This window comes from Hypanus sabinus, chromosome 23, assembly GCF_030144855.1.
Source record: "Hypanus sabinus isolate sHypSab1 chromosome 23, sHypSab1.hap1, whole genome shotgun sequence".
NCBI classification, from domain to species: domain Eukaryota; kingdom Metazoa; phylum Chordata; class Chondrichthyes; order Myliobatiformes; family Dasyatidae; genus Hypanus; species Hypanus sabinus.
In genome coordinates, this window is record NC_082728.1 from 14,719,805 (window position 1) to 14,745,031 (window position 25,227).

A 25,227-nucleotide genomic window follows, 5' to 3' on the forward strand; every position below is an offset into this window, starting at 1 on the left:
CCCACCTTTTTGGAGAATCGCAAATTGCTACTATTTCGATGCTGCTAACAAGGAAGTAAGAGAGACAAAAGGAAATCTGCCAGGGCAGTTGAGATTGATAACAGATCATGAAAGAGAATGAGGGAGAGACACAGCTAAGAGGTACACAAGGTGGAATGTCTCCTACTGACAAAAGAGGAGATTTACTGCTACTGTCTTTTGGAGAAGGATTGTTTACTTGGTAGTGTTCCATTCATTGAAACCCCTCAGGGGACAACCAGAGTGGGCTGGTTTGATGGGTTGCATCATCCCAACCTGATTGACACCCGAGACCCCGTGAGTGGGGATAAAAGTGAGATCTGGGGTAACACCCCTCAGACGCACCAGGAGAAACGCCAGTGAGCATCAGAGCCCCCACGAGACAGGGTGGGACATTGGAGACCGAATGAAGGGTCGGTAAATTTTAATTCACAGTGTTTTTTAGCGAGACCGGTGGGGGCTTGTATGTCCATCCTTGCCTGGGTGACGAGTCCACCACGGAAGAACGGTCTAGCTAAAGGACGGAGAGGGTCACACTTGAATGACCACAACAAGAACGCATCGATGGATCGAAATCGTAAGGGAAGGTTGGCAAAGACCATAGCTGTTACTGTTTGCGCGCTCTCTTTCTCTAGTCTCCCTCTCTCTCTCTAACAATTGCAACACATTGACCGACAACTACTGCAGCCTGCATGAACTGAACTGAACTTTATATTTCCATCTGACAATTCATTATCCCCTAGACAACGATACAGCCTGTTTTATTATTGATTATTATTATACCCGCACTTTTAGGTTTAGTATTGCTAACGTATGTTATCTGTATATTTGCATTGATACTGTTTTGTATATTTTTACAAATAAATACTGTTGAAAATAGCATCACCAGACTCCAACGGACACTTCTATCTTTGCTGGTAAGACACCCAGTTACGGGGTACGTAACATAGCTATAAAGAGAGATTGGGCAAACTTGGAGTTGGAAGCAGATATGATAGCAATGTTTAAGAGGCATTGCTGTGAATGCAGAAATACAGACCTGGTGCTGGCAATGAGCAATTTCAATTGACATCATGTTCAGCACAGACGTCATAGGCCAAAAGGCCCATGCCTGGGATGTACTTGTACACAATATACTAGATGCAGTCTCACCAGGGTCATGCATAATTGTTTGCTGTGCCTGCATTTTTATTACCAGTGATTAGAACACAAGTGAAACACAGCTCAAATGACCCAAGTTCAGTTCTAGCCTCAGGTAGCACTACGAAGTTTACATTTTCCCTATAGCCACATGGATTTCTCCCAGGTGCTCCAAGTTCACTTCATTTCAAAACAAAATGCTGGTACATTAATTGGTTACTATGAATTAGCCTCATTATAGGTAGGTACAATGAGAAAAAGGTAGTCGGTGGATATGTGAGAAAGATTAAATTACACGAAACATGGAGAATGAGGATGGTGCAAATGCTCTGTGAATTTGCATAGACTTAGTGAGAGTTCCCTTCTATTATAAGAAAATATGAGAATCTGATTTGCTCTGTTCCTTCTGGATACGAACTTCTTGCAATTTTTCATCATTTTAAAAATGTGTTTACTTTACCTTTCTATTGTTTCTACCAAAGTGGATAACTCCATTGTATATTCTATAAGTTATATACATGCCCATTCATTTAACTTGTCTATACTCCAATAAATCTTTTCTGCTTTCTGCTCAAGAACTATTTTGCCATTTAGTTTTTCATCATCAACAAACTTGGATATATTATACTAGAACCAATCTGTAAATCATTGATATGGACTGTGAACCACTGAACCCTGAGCAATAATCTCTTCAACATACCATTCATCACATACACCCAACCCAAATATTTCTATTCTATCTTCTGTCCATTAACCAATACCCAATTCATGACTAAATATTTCCTATAATGTTGTGTACTCTGATTTAGTTTAAAGTAATGTTCTTGTTTGGCACCTTTTTGAAAGCCTTCTTAAAGTCCACAGATATCACATCGGCTTGCATGCCCTAATCTATTCTGGTTCTCATTGACAAAAATACCAATAGACTTGTCAGACATTTTTTCCTTTCATAGACACACAGTCCCTGCCCATTCCTATTATAATTTTGTGTGATCTGCCACCACTTCAGTATTTTTCCTGTTCTCAACTATTTACCCATCAAAGCTAATCTGGGTCTTAACAAGCAATAGGAGCAAGGAAGGGTCTTCTTTGGAGGTGAGAAAAAGGATGGATTCTTAGCTTTTCCGTCTTATTTTTTTTTACCATCTTTTCCAGAAAGATCTCTAAATCAAAGGGTGCTCAAATAAATATGTTTTGCACATGTATCACTTCAAAATTGAATACCTGAGTTGTAAAGATAACAAGGTTAAATCCTTGCATTTTTTTCAGTGACCCCCTCCCCATTAAGAAGAATACAAATATTTTGTTGATATATTGGAAAATTGACATCAGCTTAATAGCAGTAAATATTAGTTTGCTGATAGCAGCAAGATTCCTTTTTAGGCAAGTCTTACCTCAAATCGTAAACATTTCCTTCTAATGACATTAACTTCATCAGATTGTAAAGGTGACACAGCATGCTTACAAATAACAGAAATTTTCTTTGTATTGTTCCATTGTTCTGGTAGATCCTAAGCATAAAAATATATTTATATTATCAAATGAAGTACCTTTGAAAACAACTTAGGGGTTTGAGTGGAAAGCAGATTTACATCAAATTAGATTAATGGAGCCACAGAGAGTTATTTAGTTATAGCATCATACAGCGCATAGACAGGCCCTTCACTATCATACTGATCTATGCTGATTCCAATTACCTCAAGACACAAATTCTGCAGATACTGGAATGTAAAGCAACAAAACGCAAAATGCTGGAGAAATTTAGGAGGTCAGGCAGCATCTCTGGAAATGAATAAACAATCAATGTTTCAGGTCAAGACCCTTCTTCAGGACTGGAAAAAATAGACAAGACACCAATAAAAAGGTGGGGGGAGGGGAAGGAGGATAGCTAGAAGGTGAAAGGTGAGGCCAGGTGGATGGAAAAGGTAAAGGGCTGTGGAGGACAGAATCTGACAGGAGAGGAGAGTAGACAATGGGACAAAGGGAAGGAGGGGCAATAGGGCAGGTAACAGGAATATGAGAAGAGGCAAGAGGTCAGAGTGGGAAATAGAGAAGATGGAGGGGGGGGGATGAGATTTTTTTTTCCAGAAGGAGAAATTGATGTTCATACCATCAGGTTGGAGGCTAGCCAGATGGAAAATGAGGGGTTGCTCCTCCAACTTAAGAGTGGCCTCATCGTGGCACAAGAGGAAGCCATGGACTGACATGTTGGAATGGGAATGGCAATAGAAATTAAAATGGTTGGCTACTGAGAAATTCCACGTCTCATGAATAAAACCGAAGTGCTTGATGAAGTGGTCCCCAATTTGCAGGTGAAGTATTGCCTTACCTGAAAGGACTATTTGGGGCCCTGAGTAGAGGTAAATGAGGATGTGAATGGGTAGTTGTAGCACTTTGGCAGCTTGTAGGGATAAGTTCCAGGAGGGAAATTAGTGGGGATTAGTGGGGAGGGATGAATGGAGAAGGGAATAATGGTGGGAGCAATCCCTATGTAAAATGGAGAGTTTGCATGGGAGGGGAGGGTAGAGATGTGTTTGGTGGTAGGATCCCTTTGGTGATTACAGATGTCGTGGAGAATGACGTGTTGGATGCGGAGGTTCATGGGGTGGTAGGTTAGGACAAGAGGAACTCTATCCACATTAAGGTGGCTGAAAGATGGGGTGAATGCAGATGTCCAGGAAATGGAGGAGATGCAGATAAGGATAGCATCAGTAGTGGAGGAAGGGAAAAACAGAAACATAGAAAACCTACAGCACAATACAGGCCCTTCGGCCCACAAAGCTGTGCCAAACATGTCCTTACCTTAGAAATTACTAAGCTTACACATAGCCCTCTATTTTCTAAACTCCATGTACTTACCCAAAAGTCTTTTAAAAGTCCGTATCATATCCACCTCCACCAACGTTGCCAGTGGCCCATTCCATGAACTCACCATTCGAAGTATAAAACTTACCCCTGACATCTTCTCTGTACCTACTCCCCAGCACCTTAAACCTGTGTCCTCTTGTGGCAACCATTTCAGCCCTGGGAAAAAGCCTCTGACTATCCACACGATCAATGCCTCTCATCATCTTATACACCTCTATCAGGTCACCTCTCATCATCCATCGCTCCAAGGAGAAAAGGCCGAGTTCACTCAACCTGTTCTCATAAGGCATGCTCCCCAATCCAGACAACATCCTTGTAAATCTCCTCTGCACCCTTTCTATGGCTTCCACATTCTTCCTGTAGTGAGGTGACCAGAACTGAGCACAGTACTCCAAGTGGGGTCTGACCAGGGTCCTATACAGCTGCAACATTGCCTCTCGGCTCCTAAATTCAATTCCACGATTGATGAAGGCCAATACACCGTATGTCTTCTTAACCAGAGTCAATCTATGCAGCTGCTTTGAGTGTCCTATGGAAGTCAATTCAATTTAATTCAAATCTCTCACCTTGAATTGAATCTAGTATCAGAACTCAATTTGATCTATAGTGGCAGGTTGCTGACAGCAACTTCCATTTCAGCTTTTGCAAACAGTTGCATGGAAATTTAAGTTCCTGGCAACTTTCTGTGGTGATGATGGTGAAATTCTGCAGGATCCAGGCCAATTTTTTTTTTGCTATTTTTATGCAATTTTTTGCAAATTTTGCAAAATGACATTTTCTACCTAAAATGTTGCAGGCCATATGAATTCTAGTATATTATAATATTGCTACATGAAATAAAAGTACAGTAACATCCTAGATGATGCCTCCAATTGAAATGTCTTCTCAAGAGTATCAGGAAGATTAATTTCTAACATGATTTGCCCATATGTCCTTACATCATAATCGGAGAGTATGCCCATAACATCCAGGCCAGCTCTCTGAGCAATTCTATTCAACCAATTCCCCCACACCTTATTCTCTCTCAAACACCCATTATCTCCTTTGATTTTCTGAACACCTTTCTTCTCCAAGGTACTTTACAGTGGTCAGTTAGTCTATTATTTCTAACTCCCCTCTCCTTATTTCCCTGCCCCCTGCCACTGACTGTAGCTTCTCTCATACATGCCATCAACTCCCCTTTGAACCAACACAATGGGACAACCTACAGTAATCAATTAGGTACACTATAATGATGACACTATTAGGAACACCATCCCTAATGTGGTTCACTTATGAATGAATGCTAAAATACATACATTTAAAAATCAAAGGTTTTACTTCTTACATGCAGCTGTGTGTGAACTTCCTCTGGCATCTCTACATCATAGGTCTTCAATAGTTCAATCGTTTGCTTCAAAGGTTCAAACATGTTATCTGTGGTTACTTGTCTCTCTTTTACTTTTTTTAGATATCCCATAACTTGTATTAGTCCCTTCAAATCCCCTTCCTTCACTGTTTTTGTTAGTTCAGCATTTGTCTCCTTGATAAAAGCCTCTAAAGCATTCAAGCTGGAAAACCAAAGTGGCATGAATTAGACAGATAGATAGACAGATACTTCATTGATCCCAAAGGATATTACAGTGCCACAGTAGCATTACAAGTGCACAGATATACAAATATAAAAATATTAGAAGAAAAGTATGAAAGAATAAAAAATAAGTTACCTCAGTCTAACAGGAGGGGGTCATCACTTCCCCAGCTATAGCTGGATTTATTATAGAGCCTATTGAGTGAGTGTAAGAATGGCCTCATATAGTGTTCTTTGGAGCGGTGCAGTTGTCTTAGTCTTTAACTAAAACTGCTCCTCTGTTCAGCCAAGGTGGCACGCAGAGGGTGAGAAACATTGTTCAGAATTGCAAGGATTTTCTGTAGGGTCCTTTGTTCTCCCACAGCCTTCAGTGTGTCCTATAACAGTGCCAGCCTTTCTAATCAGTTTATTGAGCCTATTGGCATCACCCATGTTGATGCCACTGCCCCGGCATACTACTGCAAAGAAAACTGTACTGGCGACAACAGAATGGTAGAACATGTGAAGGAGAGGTCTGCATACACCAAAGAACCTCAGTCTCCTCAGGAAGTAGAGGCGACTCTGGCCCTTGTATATAGCCTCTGCATTGATGCTCCAGTCAAGTCTACATCCAGGTGTTTCATTAGAATAGTATTCATCATATATTTTATAAACTAACTACTAAATTAAAACAAAAGGCAAAATTGAATGAAGACAATCAAAATCAATTACAATTGGGAATTACAGCATTAGTTCATTTGTTCTTTTGAATGCTTTTTGAGTGAATAAAAGCAAAGATAGTATGTAAAGTGTACATTCTTTAAGTCTTAAACAAAACCTCTAGCTCAGTTTATTAAGTGAAGAGAAATAATAAACTAAACATCCCAGACTCTCCAGTAACAATTCACTTTAGAATGAGACATCATGTACTGGAGGTTTCTTTATGGGTTTTCTTCTTTTCTGAATGCTTCAGGAGAGCCATAAAGAAATATCTGGCCTTTGATATTGAAATATAACCCAACATTTAAAAAGCATATCTCACTTTTCACAAGGAGTTTATGTTCTATTACTAATACTATGACAATGAGAAAATGATTAACCTTCTAAGGGGCTTCCTCAATAAATTTCACCATCATAGGCAATATTAACAGAATACTTCCTGAAATGAGCTCTCAATTTACTTATTGACTGCAGTTATTTAAATACCATCACAGTTAGGGTTATAGATGTATTGTCAAAATTGTGAGAACCAACTAAAGATTTCAAAGAACTTTGGGAATCAGTGGGTAGTTGGTTGCCTTATACATGACTAAATCAAGTGGTTATAGTGGAAAATTTATGGAAAATTTCTAGATTTCAAAAGCAGCTAGAGATACTGGAAGAAAATAGAAATGCACACATTTTTATTTAACTTAATATACAGATAAACAAACTAAGAACCAGAAAAATTATACATATGGTATTAAATTCTCTTTGGAAAGAGAGTACATCAGGGACAAACAACGTGACTTCCAGAAAAGACAGTTACATTATACTACTTTTAAGTTTTTAAGTATTCATCAGGTTTCTAGAGAAAGGTATTGATTGCAATCTGCGCATATACTAAGGTCTGTGCAATAGGGACTGATCAGGATGCTTGAATATTGCAAGCAGGTTTAGAAATGCTGATAGATAAGTACATGTCTGGAGAATAATTTCAGCCTAAAGCAATATATTCTTTACACATAGTTCACTTAAATCTTAGGCATACATGCATCTGGCAAATAAAATAATGAAAAGCTCGTAGTGAAGGAATTGATCTTAGATGATCAAGGTTATCGAATAACTTGAAAATATGACACCTATTGTCAAGATTAATACAGTAGATACAGTATATTTGGATTTACAAAAACTTTTTGACGAGGTCCCAAGTACGATATCTCTAATTTATCTGTGATGAAAGATAAACTATTTTAAATACTAGCAATGTTCCTCTCACCATTTGTTGTTCAGTCATTAAGTCCAACTCTTTGCAATTTCATGGACAATAGGGTCCATAAGGTTTTCATGGCAAGATACGGAAGTAGATTGCCAGGCCTTTCTTCCGTGCAGATACTGCTGCTGCCCAGGTTGGGAACCAGCTGGGTTTGAACTCAGGGCAATCTAACTTGGAGCCCATTGCTGATGCCACTACACCACCAACCATCTCTCACCATAGATTCAACCTAATGTGATATTTTCAGCATTTTCTGTTATATGTTTCGTATTTTCAGTATTTGTATTTTTAAGTCTTTTTACTGGGAAGAATGGTAGCAGATTAACAAGACGGAAATCTGCATATGGAAGAAGCAGCAAAGCAGAACCACAACAAAAATCTTCGCAAAAGTATCTGCCAATTCTAAGAATCTCTTTTTATACTATGCAATCAGAAGCTGTTCTCTTCGACTGATTTAAGATGATCCAGGCAACTGCAGCTTGTTCTAAATCTGTGTTTTGAAAGCATAAAAGCAAATGTCTTGAAGGCACATGGTCAGTGCGCCTGATTATAAATAAACAAGAACAGTGACAGTTTGTTGGTCTAAACAGAATGGCACAAGACTGTGATCCTGTAGTGGGTTTATGACAGAAAATTATAGGAAGCAATTCTGTTCAATTTATGTGTTACAAGGTTTTTTTTTATCTTGTTGAAGCAACAGAAATCCTGCAAAATTGGGGAGGAAATGTATATCCAATGTCTGTAATTGAAAACTAAATACTCACATGAACATAGCATCAATCTCATTTAAAAGCTAAAAACTGACACATTTTTAATGGATGTTGTGGTGCATTCATTTGGATGGTATATTATTCTACATTTCTTTTTGAAATCAAAATTCGCTCAACTAGTTCTGAAGGTTTTGAAATGTCTAATGAGGCCAGTATACAAACTGTCTTCGATGCTTTTATCAGCTTAATCTTTCTTACTTCACTTTAATGTTTCTGAATATTTGTGTATTTTTATTAACATCATTTCTCTAATTTTAATTATTTTTACCATATTAACTTCAATATTAACAATTTTTAAATGTTTCTGAATTGTAAATACATTTAAAATCTGTGAAAAATATCGCCCATAGCATTAAGTACCAGTAAAAATGAGGACAGGACTTTGCTAGTTGTCAAACCTTTCAGGTTAATTTCATGGTTAGTTTCCTCACTGTACCACTGGAGTTCTGATGCCATTGAATCCACACTGCTGAAGTTTGGAGAGTGAGGGTGAGGATGACTGAACCTCAGATAAGTTTTGGTATAGGGAATACTAAGAGAACAACTCTTGATAGGAGAACCAAGTCAGTAAGTACAGGCTCATACAGTATCTTCAATGTATCCTCATTCATTTACAGTGCCATAATAGTACAAATTACTTATACTTAATTGTATCACAAAAATAGGTAAAATGTGGAATTAACACTTTTGTCCTATGCATCGTTAAATCTGATACATAATATTACCTGTTGGTTACGTGGTCGATAAGATATTGTTTGAATAAAAGACTCCAGCGTTTTATAAGGTTTAGAAGAGCCTGCCTGAAAGGTCTGCAATCAATTTTAAACCAGGGGGCTATTAACTTTACAGTCTCAAACTTTAATACCTCTTCATATAATACTTCATAGGAGTCAATCTAAAGAAGACAGTGAATACAGATATTCATAAACATCTTTCTCTTGATGCCATATGCATTCCAAAATCTAAGTACATAGATTAAAGAAAAATACTAAATTTTATATCAGATACTTTCTACAAATTGTATTATTCCTGGATGCTTTGAGTTGTAGCTTGTACAACTTTATAGTTTGACTCCTAATACTTATCAGTAGGAATCAGTCAGTTTTGTATGAATTACAAAGCATGATGAGAAAATACATCAATCGTCTTTTGTACAAATGACCTTGTATTCAACCACATTTATGCATCTGAGGCATTGTGCAATTCATGCACAATAAACTGAACATGAACATCAGGAAGAACCTACTAAACTGTTACTTTAAAAGATTACATTACTGTCAGGCTTATCCAGGACTGAGTTTGAGTGGAGTTTGTTAAGGGTGAAGAATGAGAGCTGTAAATGTTGCTTCAACTTCCCTATCTTGTGAAAAATAGAGGATTTTGTTTTAACCGCATGAACAGGAAAATGGCTGCCAACAATCCCAAATAGACTTTTTTTTCACTGGAAACTTGTCCACATGAGATTCACACAGTACATCCTAGTTTTCTTATGATTTTCCAAATCTTGGCACCTAAGATAGCAAATGTCCAGGTTGCAGACTAGTAAAAATCAAATAGCATTATTTCTGCAATGCAAATATCCAGTGACTTCAAAAATCATTTAAATTTCTCTTGCAACTGAGAGATTCTTCTTGTGAAGAATCTCTCTTCTTTCTGTGAAACATGGGGGAATCTTCCAAAGCAAAGCATGACTCTTAGACACAGCAACTTGAAAGCATTTATTGAATTTAGCAGGGGGTATTAAACCAACCTTTCTCACAGAGACACTGATAGCCAGCTATGCCATTCCCCCTAAGAGCCAGCTGTAAAAACCTTACATTTGATGTTGCAGAGGCAGGAGAATGAGCCCTACAAACATTTGAAAGGAAAATGGATGAGAATGGATAGTGAGAGGGAGATGAAAAGGAGAAAGGTAAGGGTCGGGAGGGGAAAGGGGAGAAAATGTCAAGAAGTGGGTAACAAATTGAACTAAACAAAAAAAAGTTGTTTTGGGAGTGCAATATATACCACCAAACTGTCATTGGAGATAGAGGTTAAAATACACAAGTAAACAACAAAACTATAATAGAGGATTTTAACAAACCTAACTTTAACCGGGACAAATCATTTAAAAAGAGTAATGAAAGAACAGAATTCTCTCTTATCACCTCATATTAAAATGTTAAATTACACTTTTTTCACCTTGAGATTTGCTGTACAGTAGATGGGAAAATCATGTCAGGCTGCACAAAAAATCAAATCTGTTTTGATATTTGTATTGCAAGGAGCCTTGTAGGTGCACAACTCTGATGGGTGTGTCCAAACCTAAGTGTCAGTTCAACACTTCATCAAGGTTTATGGTTATTAAGCTTTGTGTTAAGTACATGCACAAAAAGGGAAATGTTAAGTCATTGATATAGTGAATGATGCTAAGGGCAAAGACAAAAGTATTTTTCTTTTAAACTAATTCATTATTCATGATGTAAGCTTACTGGCAGGACTAGCACTTACATAGCCCTAATTGCTTGTGAGAGAGTAGTGCATTCCTTCGGGTGGGGTGTTGAGGTGGAGTTCTAGGATTTGAATCCAGTGGAGCTGATGAAGACCTAGGCTAGCTAGATGCAGGGAAGTTGTTTCTCTGGAATGAGGAGTCTAGGACCAGGAGTACAGGTTTAACATTTAGTAGAGATGTAGAGAAATTTCTTCACACCATAGGGAGTGAGATTTTTAAATTCTTGCACTGGAGGTGGTGGAATCTATATCGATAGACTTTAGGGAAGTCAAAGATTTCATAGTAAGTGACAGAACGTGATGCTCACATAGAAGATCAATCAAGATCTTGAAGAGTGGAAAAATAGGCTTGAGGGGCTAAATGGCCTACTTTTGCTCCTTCTTCCCATGTTCCTATATCTTTGAAATACATCCAAGAAAGCTTTTATTAGAGTGATCAGGCTTTGGCTCAAAAGACTTAAGTGAGAACAGGCGGGGACTCTAAGTAAGTTTCTTGTAAGTTATATTTTCTCTTTCTTTGTCTAGTACAGACCTTGTATGGTGATAAAAGGTCCAGGGTTCGAGGAATGTTCTTTGTATGAGATATAGGAACCCTGGAAGACTTCCATTTTTTTAAATCAAAATATACTTTATTCAAAAATAAAATTATATTCAATAGACCATTCAATGACTTTCAATTGTTTACAACTGTTTCCATTGCTGTCTTTACATTTTCACACTTTTCACCACCCAGGTGGCACTCTGTTATTTCATATTTACATTTCCTTGTTCAGGGGTATACACCCCACCCCCCTACCCCTCAACTCCCACGCGAGAAGAACCCTAGACTGTGGTCCTTCCCCACCGGGCCCTTGCGGTGGCTGCACCGAGTTTGAGTAGGTCCCTCAGCACGTACTCCTGCAGCCGAGAATGTGCCAGCCGGCAGCATTCCCCCACGGACATCTCTGTGTGTTGGTAGACCATCAAGTTTCGGGCCGACCAATAAGCGTTTTTCACAGAGTTGATGGTCTGCCAGCAGCACCGGATGTTGGTCTCCGTGTGCGTCCCCGGGAACAGCCTGTAGATCAGAGAGTCCTCTGTCACGCAGCTGCTGGGGATGAACCTCGACACTGTCCCTTCCATCCTCCTCCACACCTTCTCCGCGAACCCACAGAGTGCAAAGAGGTGGGTCACCGACTCCTCCTCACTGCAGTCCTCCCGTGGGCAGAGGGGTGTGGGGGCGACGTTCCGGGCGTCCAGGAAGGATCGGACTGGGAGGGCCCCTCTCACCGCCAACCAGGTGAGGTCTTGGTGCCTGTTGGTGAGGTCTGGCGATGAGGCATTTTGCCAGGTGAACTGGACGGTCTGCTCAGGGATCCACCCCACTGTGTCCATCACGTCCTTTTCCTGCAGTGCCTGCAGGACCTTATGTGCTGACCACTGCCTGATGGCCCTGTGGTCAAAGGCGTTGACCTGAAAGAACTTCTCTACGAAGGACAGGTAAGGCGGCAACGACCAGCTGACAGGGATGTTGCGCGGGAAAGGGGCCAGACCCATCCTTCATAGCCAGGGCAACAGGTAGAACCTCAGGAACGTAGTGGTACTTGGTGCCCACGTACCTGGGATCCACACCCAACCTGATGCAGCCACACATGAAGCTGACCATCAGGGTGAGGACAACATTGGGGATGTTTTTGCCCCTGTTGTCCAGGGACTTGTGCATGGTGGTCAGTCTGACCTGCTCCATCTTGGATCTCCAGACGAATCTGAAGACAGCTCGGGTGATTTCCGAGCTGAAGGAGTGGGGGACTGGCCACACCTGCGCCAAGTACAGCAGCCCTGAGAGCACCTCACACCTGATGACCAGGTTCTTGCCCGCTATCGATAGCGAGCGCCCTCCCCACAGTCCCAGTTTCTCTTTGACCTTGGCAGTCCACTCCCTCCAGTTCTTGTTGCACGCCTCGGCCCCTCCAAACCAGATCCCCAACACCTTCACGTGATCAGGCCTGATGGTGAAGGGGACGCTGGATCGGTCGGGCCAGTTGCCGAAGAGCATGGCTTTGCTCTTTGTGCGGTTGACCCTGGCCCCCAACGCCTGCTTGAACTGTTCGCAGATGCTGATCAGCCTGCGAACTGACTTCGGATCAGAGCAGAAGATGGTGACATTGTCCATGTACAGGGAGGTTTTGACTTTGGTCCGTCCATTGCCTGGCAGCGTCACCTCTCTTATGCCCTCATCCCTCCTGATGGCTTCGGCAAAGGGTTCTATGCAGCACACGAACAAGACAGGGGAGAGTGGGCAGCCCTGCCTGACTCCAGACCTGATGGGGAAGCTGTCTGTTTCTTACCTGTTGACTGCACTACAGATGTCTGTGTAGAGCAGTTTGATCCAATTCCGGATTCCCTCCCTAAATCCCATTTTGGAGAGTACATCCGCCATGTACGTGTGCGATATCCTGTCGAAGGCTTTCTCCTGGTCCAAGCTGACCAGGCAGGCATCCACCCCTCTGTCCTGCATGTAGGCAATGGTGTCCCTCAGCAGTGCGAGGCTATCTGAGATCTTCCTGCCTGGTACAGCACAGGTTTGGTCCGGGTGGATCACCTGCTCCAGTGCAGACTTGACCCTGTTGGTGATAGCCTTGGACAGGATCTTGTACTCCACATTCAGGAGTGAGATGGGCCTCCAATTTTTAATGTCTTCACTCTCCCCTTTCTGCTTGTGGATGAGGGTGATGATGCCCTTCCTCATGGATTCTGACATGCTGCCCGCCAGAAGCATAGCGTTGTACACTTCCAGCAGGTCGGGGCCCATCCGGTTCCACAGAGCCGAATACAACTCGACCGGTAAGCCATCGTTTCCGGGGTCTTACCCAACTCAAAGGAATGGATGGAGGGAGTCAGCTCATCCAGGATCAGTGGCTGCTCCAGACTCTCCTGCTTGCTGTCATCTAAAACTTCCATGTTAAGGAACTGGAGCTATATCTTGATAACCTTCAGCCCATATGGGAGAATGTGGAGCTGCTGGATGGGAGCTACAGGAAGGTAGTCACCCCTAAGTTGCAGGAGGCAGGTATCAAGCTGACTACAAGGAGAGGGAAGGGGAATAGTCAGCCAGTGCAGAGTACCCCCTCAATAATAAGAATAATAAGTACACTGTACTGCTTTGGACACTGTTGGGGGTGGGGGGGGGGGGAATTACTAGGAGGTTACTACAGCAACTGGATCTTTGGCACTGAATCTGGTTCTGTGGTTTGTAAAAGAAAGGAGGACAAGAGGAGTGCAGTAGTGATAGGGGACTCCATTGTTAAAGGAGCAGACAGGAGATTCTGTGGACATGAAAGAGACACCCAAATGGCATGCTACCTCGCAGGTGTCAGGATCAGGAATGTCTCAAATCGTGTTCACAGCATTCTAAAAGGGGAGAGTGAGCAGCTCAAAGTCGTGGTACAAATTGGTGCCAATGACATCAGTAGGAAATTGGAGGAGGCCTTGAAGAGAAACCATAAGGAGTTAGGGAGAAAGCTGAAAAGCAGGTAGTAAACTCTGGCTGTGCCACATGCTGGTGAGGGTAAAAGTAGGATAATCTGGCAGATGAAATGGTGGATAAGGAACTGGTGCAGGGGGTAGGGTTTCAGATTTCTGGATCATTAGGAGCTCTTCTGGGGAAGGTGTGACCTGTACAAAAAGGATAGGTTACACCTGAATCCAAGGGAGACTGATATCCTTGTGGGCAGGTTTGCTAGAACTGTTGGTAAGGGCTTAGATTAACTTGGTAAGGGGTTGAGAACAAGTGTGATAGGGCTGAGGATACAGCAGTTGGTATACAAGTGGATGCAGTGTGTAGTGACACTGTGAGGAAGGACCTGTAGATAATAGGGCAAAACTGCAGTCAGTGGGATGAACTGATGTGTGACATGGGCAAAATTGATAAAGGCAATGAATATGGGACTGAAGAAAGGAGAATAACTTTCAAAATGAAGAGATCACCATGCTCAGATAAAATGTAGCCTTGGTTCTTAAAGGAAACGAGGGAATATAGTGGCTTAGTCTCTTATTTTCCAGTTCTCTTGGCTGCACATTATACCAGAAGGCCGGAAGGTTGTTAATGTGTTACTGTTGCTGAGATGGAGAAATAGACAAACTTGGGGGCACATTCACAAAGAAGTTGATTAAACATTTTTACCAAAGAATAATGGATGTAGTGAAACATGTAGTGCATGTGGACACAGAATTCCTCATCACATTTAATAATATCTGGATGACCACAAAGAACCATAACCTAGAAAGCTCTGGAACAAGAACCAGAAATTTAGATTAAGTTACGGCCCTTATTTGGTGGCATGCATGTCATAAACTGAATAACCTGTTTTTGTACATGCATTTGTTTCTTTCTATGAGGGAGGTTAAAAATTAAAGGGAAGACAGAAAGAAAGAAGGAAGAGGAGAAAAGAAAAATGTAAAGGACTAAGGAGGGACGGAAATAGAGAATACTGGAAAGAGAGAAAGTAATGTTGAGTGGAAGAGGAAGGAGGAGGAATGTACTGTATGTACTGTAAATGGGAAATTAGCTTGTTTGACAACCTAGGAAACTCTATTTCATATTCAATTTCTCCAAAACATAGTCTTATGCTTGTCTCAAGTTTTGAGACTTTGGGATTGTACTTGTTCCAACTATTTCTCCTCCCATCATTTATTTTTTTGGCAATGCCTCTGCATGTGCCCTATTGTCAGCTAATCCACCTGCCTTGCTGATACCATTAAACAACTCAGAAAGCTATCAGAAATGAAAAGGTTAAAAAGTGGTTGTTTACAAAGTTCTTTTGATGGTATTAATCTGGAACTTATGTCATAATCATAGTCATTGAAAAGTACAGTGCAGAAACAGACCCTTTGGCCCATCTAGTCTGTGCTGAACCATTTAATCTGCCTACTCCCATTGACCTTCACCGGAATCATAGCTCTCCATAATCTTACCATCCATGGTACTTGTTCAAACTGCTCATAAATGTTGAAATCAAACTTGCATGCACCACATGTGCTGGCAGCTTGTTCGGCACTCTCACAACCTTCTGTTCATATTTTATTCTTCAGATCAATAAATCATACCATCTAAGCATTTTAACAAAATGTACTAATAGGAGGGTGTCATTGGAAACCTTAGAAATATGGAGCAATAGTCCTTGCCTTTGTAATGTTTTGTGTTGTTATCTCAACTAAAGCATGTGTGTAAATGTAGACCCAATGAGCAGAGCACCACTTTATTCTGTATGTGGAAACACTAAAAAGGACATTGATGTTTCTCTTCAATAAAGATTATGGAACTGGTTTAGATATGTTAAGAACATTGTAGTTTCTACACATTTAGAAAGAAGCAACATAAAATTACCTGATCTTTAAACTGTTGAAGAGTAGGTGGTGTTGCAGGGACACCTTTTTCACCATAGGATTCTATCTCCTCTTGCGTGAGTACTCGCCCATATATTAGAAATTCTTTCAGAAATTCATTGTGATCATCCACCCACAAATAGGAATACTCATCAAATGAGTCCTCATACTCTTCAGCCTGCTTCATAACATTTATCACTCGAGACATAATTTCTTCTCGCATTTCTGACAAGTCAGTCATCTCTTCCAGATCTATCTATGGTCAAAGCAAAATAATATACTTTGCTATTCTGACAGGTGAAAGATTAAATGCCCTTATAGTAAACAAATCTACAAACCAAACCAAAATTATACATTTAACTTTGCTTCCAAATGTTTGTTCATTATTAATCTATTAATTTTAACAAAAGAAAATCAAGTGCAATATTACCATAGCCCCAGTTTCAACTTGAAATTGGAGTTGCTGGGTAACTAAAAATCTCAGATGAGGCCAGCATGGGCTGAGTAATTTTTAACTCCAATCAACTAATTTTTGCATCCTAATTTCTAGTTGGTGTCCTGAATTGCCAACAGGCTCTTACACTGACCCTCAAATACTATATATGTACCCCTCTGTAACCAATTCCTTTTATCAGCCCTTGATCCTCTGCTACTTTGGCTTGACAGTTCAACTGCTTATCAAAAAGCTTCTTAAATTTTGTGAGTGCACCTGATGCAGTTTGTTCTAAACTTCAATCACCCTCTGGGTGAAAAAAATATTCTTCAAAACATCCTCTATAGATCTCACTTTAAATATATGCTGTCTGATTTAAACACCTCTGCCATGAAGAAAAGTCATTTTACCATTACCTTATCTATGTTTTCCATAGGTAAACACAGATAAGTACTTTAGTACTTATTTTAGTTTAGTACTTTTTTTGGTGTTCTATGGTTCTATATTATTTTCTACCTCAAGTCTTCCTCTGTCTTGTCTGCTCCAGAGAAAACCAGCCATCTCAGACAACATCCCAGTGAATCTCCTCTGCACCCTTTCCCATGAAATCAGGTACTTCCTATAGTGTGCTGATCAGATGTGTACATAATATTCCACTTGTAATGTAACCAATGCTTTATTTCTCATACGTTCATTTGATCAACATGTTTATTTTTTTACATATGCTTGCCCCTTTGGTGTACCAACAGATGATGCATTTACAGCTATGGGTTGGAGATTGTGGTCATAGATAAAATGTTCTTTGTCAGAGGTGTCCCTCGCTCCATCTGGATCTGGTAGGAATGTGGAGCTACTTCCTTTTGCATATACCACGTACCAGAATCATGGTCTCAGATTTGCACCTGATCTTCAGGCTTCAGGACTGGTAGGCTTTTTGCAGTCTTATCATGATACTGTTTCTATTTTCTTTCCCTTTCACTTTAGCCAATTTGACTTTGGGTGCTCCTTTAAGGGTCAACAGGTCTTCATGCATTGGAAGGTTAGTACGTATGCATCAACCCAATCATCATTTGGGCTTGTGAAAGGCCATTCTGCAGTGCAACACTTCTGTAAATCATTAGACTTTTGTGGAAACCTTCTCGCCCACCTTGCACTTTCTTCATGAGGTCCTTCGCTATGTTGAATGAACTCTCTGCTAGGCCATTAGATTTTGGGTGATGTGGGCTTGAAGTTATATGTCAAAACCCCCAACATTGGCACAGGACTCAAATTCACAGCACAAAAGTTTTGGACCATTGCCTGATATTACCTCATATGAAACTCCATGCCTTGCAAATAGAATTTTAAGAAAGGCGATGACTGCTTTATTGGATGTTGATTGCAGTGTTGCAAGCTCGAGGTACTTGGAAAAGTAGTCTGTTACAACAATATGACTCCTTCAATTATAATCAGACAAATCCACTCCAAGTATGGCCTGGTACAGGGTGTGGTGTAACCGATTCTGTTTGCTGCTTTGGTCTGTAGGTAAGGCATATTTCACATGAAGCAGTGGTCTGTGATGTCTTGATTCATTCTTGGCCAGCACATCACTTCATGAGCTCTGCGTTTACAATTTTCCTCACCAAGATGCCCTTTGTGCATCTTTAGGAGCATTTCCTTATGAAGCTGCACCAGAATCACAAACCTGTTTCCTTTGAAGACTATATCTTTCACTACTGACAGTTCAGCTCTGCAAGCCTAACAATCCTAAATATATATTAGACAGCCATTCTTAGCTGCTAGCCATCATTTCCACTTCATATATTTGAGTTCTTTCATTGTTTTATAGATGCTGCTGCTTTCTTAATCTGCTCTGTTCTATCAGGTGATACTGGAAGGGAGGTGACAATCACGTCAACATAGGCCTCGTAGCTGCATTAACCTCATGGTCACTCATTTCTTTCTTGTTGAATGCTTGAGACAACGCATCAGCAGCAAACATATATTTTCTCAGTGTGTAGATCATCTTCACATCATACTTCTGCAGCCTTATCAACATGTGCTGTATCCTCATAGTATAGTCATTCAAGTGGTTTGGACAAAATTGAAACCAGTGGTTTATAGTCTGTCTCCACTTCAAAACCTTGTTCATAGATGTATTGATAGAACCTTTTGCTTGCATATGTGCTGGAGAGAAACTCATTTTCTATCTGTGCATAGTTGGTTTCCACACTTCTTAAAGCCTTTGATGCAAAGCCAGAGGTTGCCTTGTGTCATCATGCTGCTGCTGCAGTACTACCGCTCCAAGGCCACACAGAGACGTATCAGCCAAAATCCTAGTACACTTTTCTGAATCAAAACTTCAGCATGGGCTCTTCATCTATTATTTTCAGCATCTGGTAACACTCATTTTGGTCACGAGACCAATTCCACTCATTTTGCTGCTCAAGGAGTGATCTAAGTGGTGCTGACACAGTTGATAGTCGAGAGATGAACTTAGCCAGGTAAGTCACCATCCCCAAAAAATGTCTCGCCTCCTCTTTGTTTTGGGGTCTCTCCATGCTTTCATTGGTTGACATCTTTCTTGGGCTAGACTTCATTCCCTCTTCAGATATGACATCTCTTATGAAGATCAATATCTTAACACCAAAATCACATTTCTCTATATTTCTTTACATTCTTTACATTCTGTCATGTCAAGCACTTGTATCAGTTGTCTATCATGTTCATCCTTATAGGCCCCCAGACAATAATGTCAACTATCATGGTCTTGACACCAGGAATACCCTCAAACATTACATTTTATGGTAGACCTGGTGCAGATAGAATCTCATACGGTAACTGAAGAAAGTGAAATCTTCCCAATGGTAGCGGTATGTTAAAAGTGCACAGTCTCAAACTTGCCTCATTAAGTTTCACCTGCAAAAACCCAGATGATGTGCAAGCTTGCTAAACCACTTGACACCTACAAACCAGGTCACGAACTCCTCCCATGTTGACAATTTAAAATCCTCTCTCTTGATGACTTTATTGAGATCTCTTGGGTCTAGACATATCCGCAATGCTCCATTTTTCTTTTTCACAATTACCAGTGAGCTCACCCAATTTGTTGGTTCTTCAATTTTCTGTATGACATTCATCCATTTCATGCCTGCTAGTTCTTGTTTAAGTTTGTCTTTAAGTGGAAACAGAACTCCCCGCATGCATGGATGACAGGAGTCACTGTTTCATTTATATGACTTTTGTGTACACCAGGTAAGCATCAAAGCCTCTCAAAGACATCTGCATGCTCCGACATGAGTGTTGAGTGGTTATCTTTAGTCTGTGAATCCACAGTGAAATCTCTTTTCACCAGGTTGAGTTTTTCATATGCACTCAGACCTAATACTGGCTATACTCTTTCCTATGATCAATAGCTGTGACTTACAGGTGATACCCCTAGTGTTTGAAGGTCACTATACAGCCCTTTTTACTGGAATGTTCTCTCCAGCGTAGCCTGACACTTTTAATTTCACTAGATAAATCTTGTTCTTCACTATGAGAGTCTTGCAATCATCCATGGATAACAGATTCACCTGGGCTCTGGTGTCAAGTTTGAATGGAATTACTGTGTCATTCACAGTCACTGGAATAACCCATTCTGTTTTACCAGCACCAGCAGTCCGTAAAGAATCCACAAAGAATTCCTCCATTTCCTCATCAACATGTGCACCTTTCTCTTGGCCCCAGTTTTGCGGTACTTTGCAAAATTATTCTTCTTCCCACAATTATTGCATGACTTTCCATAGGCAGGACACATCTTTGGAATGTTTACCTCCACATTTGCTTTTCAGCCTTCCTCTTTGCTTTGCTTTGCTGCTTCTTTGGGAAGCGCCTTGTGTTCTGCCTCTCTGTTTTCACAGCATGCACTGTTGTTTCTGCTCTTTGCAGCTCCTTAGCTTGTGCCCGTGTGATCCATGCTGCCCTACATGCATTCATAGCCTTTACCAGTGTCAAATCTTTTTCACGCATAAGTCTTTCTCTCAATTCGTTATCTGGAATTCCGCAAACTATTCTGTCTCTAACTAGTGAGTTTCTGAAATCTCCAAGTTCACAGGACTTACTCAGTGTGTGGAGTTCAGCTACGTATTGGTCAAAGCTAACACTTTGGCTCTGGTTACAGGAAAAAGACATATCTCTAAAACATGATGTTTTTATTTGGGACAAAATATTTCTCAAATTTTGTCAACAGAATGTCCAACGTAAAAGCTGTCTCATCAACTTGAAAGCTGTTACAGATGTCCAAAGCATCTTCACCAATTACATGCAGAAATATAGACACTTTCAGTTTTTCCATCGATCACTCCCTCTCTGCTAGCAGCTAAATATATATTGAATTACTGTTTGAAGTGTTTCCAGTTATCACTTAGACTGCCAGTAGACTGCATAAGTGTGGGAGGACTAAACTTATCCATGACAGGAACCCTAGGTCTCTCACTTGAATCTCCCTTGATGAATCTAGTGACTGCTGAACTTCCAAAACAATGTGCTCCCTTGCCTTACTGTACACCTAAGATGTTGACGCATCACGACCTAGATTAGAAAGACCAATGTCTTTGAACAGAAAATCCTACAAAAGGTAGTAGATTCAGCCATGTACATCACGGGTAAAGCACACTTACATGAAACGCTGTCGTAGGAAAGCAGCATCCATCATCAGAGATTCTCACCACCTAGGTCATGCTTTTTTCCTCGCTGCTACCATCAGGTAGAAGGTACAAGAGCCTCAGGACTCGCACCACTGGGTTCAAGAACAGTTACTGCCTCATAACCATCAGGCTTGAACAAAAGGGTGAACTATACTCACCTGCCCATCCATTGAGATGTTCCCATAATCAATTATCTCACTTGAAGGACTCTTTATCTTGTTATTTCATGTTCTCATTATTTATTGATATTTATTTATATTTGCTTTTGCACAGTTGTCTTCTGCACTCCAGTTGATCTTTCATTGATCTTCTTATAGTATGCATTCGGGAAAATTAATCTCAGGGTTGTATATGGTGACATATATGTACTTTGATAATAAAATTTACTTCAAACTGTGGCCAACTTCTCTCCATCATTTGCTGCTAGCATCTTTCGTACTCATGCAGTCTCTTTCGTAGTCATGTGCAGTTTTCATTCACCCTCCACATTTAGACATCACACCACCTTCTGACACAATATGTTTGTTCTTAATAAAGACAAAATTGATGTGGGTCTACATTCAGACATTTTATTACTGAACTGCTGCTCAACCCCATGCGTGTGCAACACTGTCACCATTGTAGCTTCTAGTTACGCATGAATTCCTTGCATCATTTACTGGGAACTGAAGTTCTTTACTATGCACACATAATAACACACAGACAATTAACTTTAACATCTTCCCTCAAGACAGGATTTGCATCATTTGGTTTCTCTAGGTCTCCATCCTATCACAAACATCCCACTTGTATTTGTATACTTTCAAATCCTCTCCCTTATTTTGCAGCTTATTTTCTCCCTTTTCCCACTTCTAAAGTGTTATTGAAATTTTGCTTCTCTGTGTAGATGCTGCCTCATAGCTCAAGTATCTCCAACACTTTTTGTTTTTCTTTCAGACTAGACAACCGGGTGACCTGTTGGGGCACCCTTTGAGAGAAAGGTAGTGCAGTCTGATGTGATGTGCTTTGGCAAGGCAAATATAGCTCCTCCTCGTTTAAGGAAGGACACTTTTGATGGCAAGATTTCTGGTTGATCTGCCACCCCTGTGCCTTTCGTTGTCATTCTGGAAATGTGCAGCCCTTTCATCCCCCATCTCTTCATCTCTTCTGCTGTTTGCTGTTTGTCTCTGATCCTGGAGACATGCATTTCTCAGCTCCTTTGTCTCTTCCTCTCTCCTCCTTCTGTGCCTGTTTTTCTCATTCTGGAGACGCGCACGCCTCTCCTCCTCGGTCTCTTCTTCTCTCATCTTTTTTGTCCTGACTCTTTGATCCTGGAGTCGTACAGCCCTGGCCTTATCCGATTCTTGTTCTCTCCCTCTCCTTGCTGCTTCCCGACGACGTTTAGCGTCATCTTGACCATAACGTCCCCCTTCTCTTTCCATGCGCCATAATTAGGCTGACCATATTTTTTTACCTTAATGCTGGATAGAAGGTATGAACCAATAACACCAAAGCCTCCAGGATGCTGATTATTTTTGATGATGTGGTTGGCGCTCTCCTAAATGGACGTGATATAATTACCGCTGCCCTTCGAATGCAGCAAAGGGTTTGATGAGTGTTTCGAAGTACGTCATTATAATTAGATTTAACTATCTCTTTTTGATGGGTGGCAGTTTGATCTGTCCAAATCCTGCACATGCTGATGGTGATTAACAGAATGTGACCGCTCGAAATAGAGCTGCCCTGCCCTTTTGCTCCGGTTGGTGTCACTGCTGTGCGCATTGTGAAGTGCTGCTGAGGCTGGCCATGCGCATGCGTCTTGGTGTTGCGTCGCAGTTTCCATTAAAGCTGGAATTGGCTCAGGTTGGGGAAAGCAGAGCCTGTTGATTGACGAGTGAGCAATTTTATACTGATATATAACCCTGAACTTTGCATGCATTCTGTAAGTTAGTGCATTTTAAGTTGATTGTCAAAACAGTGCCGCTGTAATGCACCATTTGGGCTAATTGGAGGTCACAAACAGACAAATAAACAGAGCATGAGAGTTTTGGTAGTATATAGAAGATTGTTCATGTTTTTTTTATTTTGGATATTGTGCTTCATATTGTATACATCAGTTTGTCTCCCAGGAAGTTAACCGCCTTCAACAAACTTAACAAAATAATGACTGAATTGATGAGCATAATTTATTACTTTTACCTCTATTAAAATTGAAGCAAAATTAAATTCTAAGGAAATAAAATTACAACATTGTATTAATTTAAAAATGAGTACTTTTTCTATTTTTACCCAGTATGTCAGGACATATTTGGTGAATAAGATCTATCCTTTCCCAAAAGAATGTCCCTAAAAAAATTATATAATTCTTAAAATTTCAAATAAAGTACATGAAATTATTCTCCTTTATGGTCTCACCTGATACTTTTTCCGGGAACTATGTTTTGCTAAGCGTGGTACAAGGCCTACAAGTTTATAGACGTCATTCATCAAATTTTCTATGAGCATATAGAATTCACTGCCTATTCCTAAAGTTGGACGATAATCAATATCAGACTCTGTGAGCTCAAGACGTATGTCAAACAGTGGTGTAACATGAGCCTAGGGATCCAAAATATCAGAAGGTAATTTAGCTTCAAAAACCGAGAACCAGCAGCCTTTAAGTATATTGGAAGAAAAATTGCTACTGTTACATATATACTGAAAACTGTTAAACTGTTTTAAATTGCGACTTTACAAATTCAAGGACACCCTCAAAATCTCACTAAAATTACAATATTCTCACTAACTCACAAATTCACTATTGATAGTGATCATTTTACTTCCCTTCCTCCATTTGGCCCCAATCCCCGATTAGTTTTAGGATGCCTTTTGTGCTCTTATCATGTAAACAGATACCAAATATTTGTTTTACATCTCTGCCATTTTCTTGCTCCTCATTATTAATTCTGCTTTCTCAGCTTCTACTGGACCAATAATTCATTTTTTATAAATTTAAGTATATCTGAATCTATGTGCATCCATGCTGAACATGCTCACAACACTGAATATGCATACAAATTATATCACCTCCAAAACCTCACTCAAGTAGCCATATCTTACATAAGCATAATACGCAGAACCTAGATATCTGATTGCTGGGTATCACAGCTGAGGATTGTCATATTCAATTTGCACTGATATTTATCAAAAAAGGAAAAACATCTTAAATGTTACTCATAATTTTCCTGTTCTTGAATTTTGCTGTATTGTGTTTATAGCTATTTTCATATGATTTTGAATAAGTATGCTTAAGCTTCTCTGTAAGTCAACTTCAGTACTACAAACCTCATATTCCATGTTGTGGAGAAGAAATCGTAGAGACTTTAAGACCACTGCATGGAAGCCATCTACAACCATCTTATCTACATAATTCACATATTTCTCCCAACTTGAAGATTTTTCTTCAGCCTTAAAAAGAATTCTATTTTCCTGAAAACAGAATTAGTTACAATTTGTTATTTGTATAATACAATTATTCAACCACTTTTCTGAAGAACTGTTGTCTATGTACTGAGAAAGGTAGCATATTTGTGGTATTTTCTGAAGTCCTTGGCATGCCTGAATTTAGTGGCCAAAATCATAATCTTGTATTTGAAAGTGAAGAAAGTAAAAAATTTAATCTTGCAATGACGTAAGCCTTCTGTTTGCCATTATGACTCCCTTTTATCAAATGAGGTTGGATTCTCTTTGCTGTCAAGAAATACAATCTAGCCTGTGCAATCACTCAACACACACAAAATGCGGGTGGAACGCAGCAGGCCAGGCAGCATCTATAGGAAGAAGTACAATCAACATTTCAGGCCCAGACATCAACAGTACTTCTTCTTATAGATGCTGCCTGGCCTGCTGCGTTCCACCAGCATTTTGTGTGTGTTGCTTGAATTTCCAGCATCTGCAGATTTCCTGTCTTTGCTATCACTCTTCATTAATTAAAC

General features: G+C 40.3%; 1 protein-coding gene across 1 annotated transcript in view; it reads right to left on the bottom strand.

The window, feature by feature from the left end:
* Window positions 1–25,227, bottom strand: part of LOC132380342 (dynein axonemal heavy chain 17-like) — a 247,591-nt gene that overhangs the window by 155,400 nt on the left and 66,964 nt on the right. Inside the window, 6 exon segments of the mRNA XM_059949089.1 lie at window positions 2,553–2,669; window positions 5,354–5,576; window positions 9,046–9,215; window positions 16,176–16,430; window positions 23,669–23,851; window positions 24,578–24,721. Of these exon segments, the coding sequence (XP_059805072.1) occupies window positions 2,553–2,669; window positions 5,354–5,576; window positions 9,046–9,215; window positions 16,176–16,430; window positions 23,669–23,851; window positions 24,578–24,721 (1,092 nt within the window).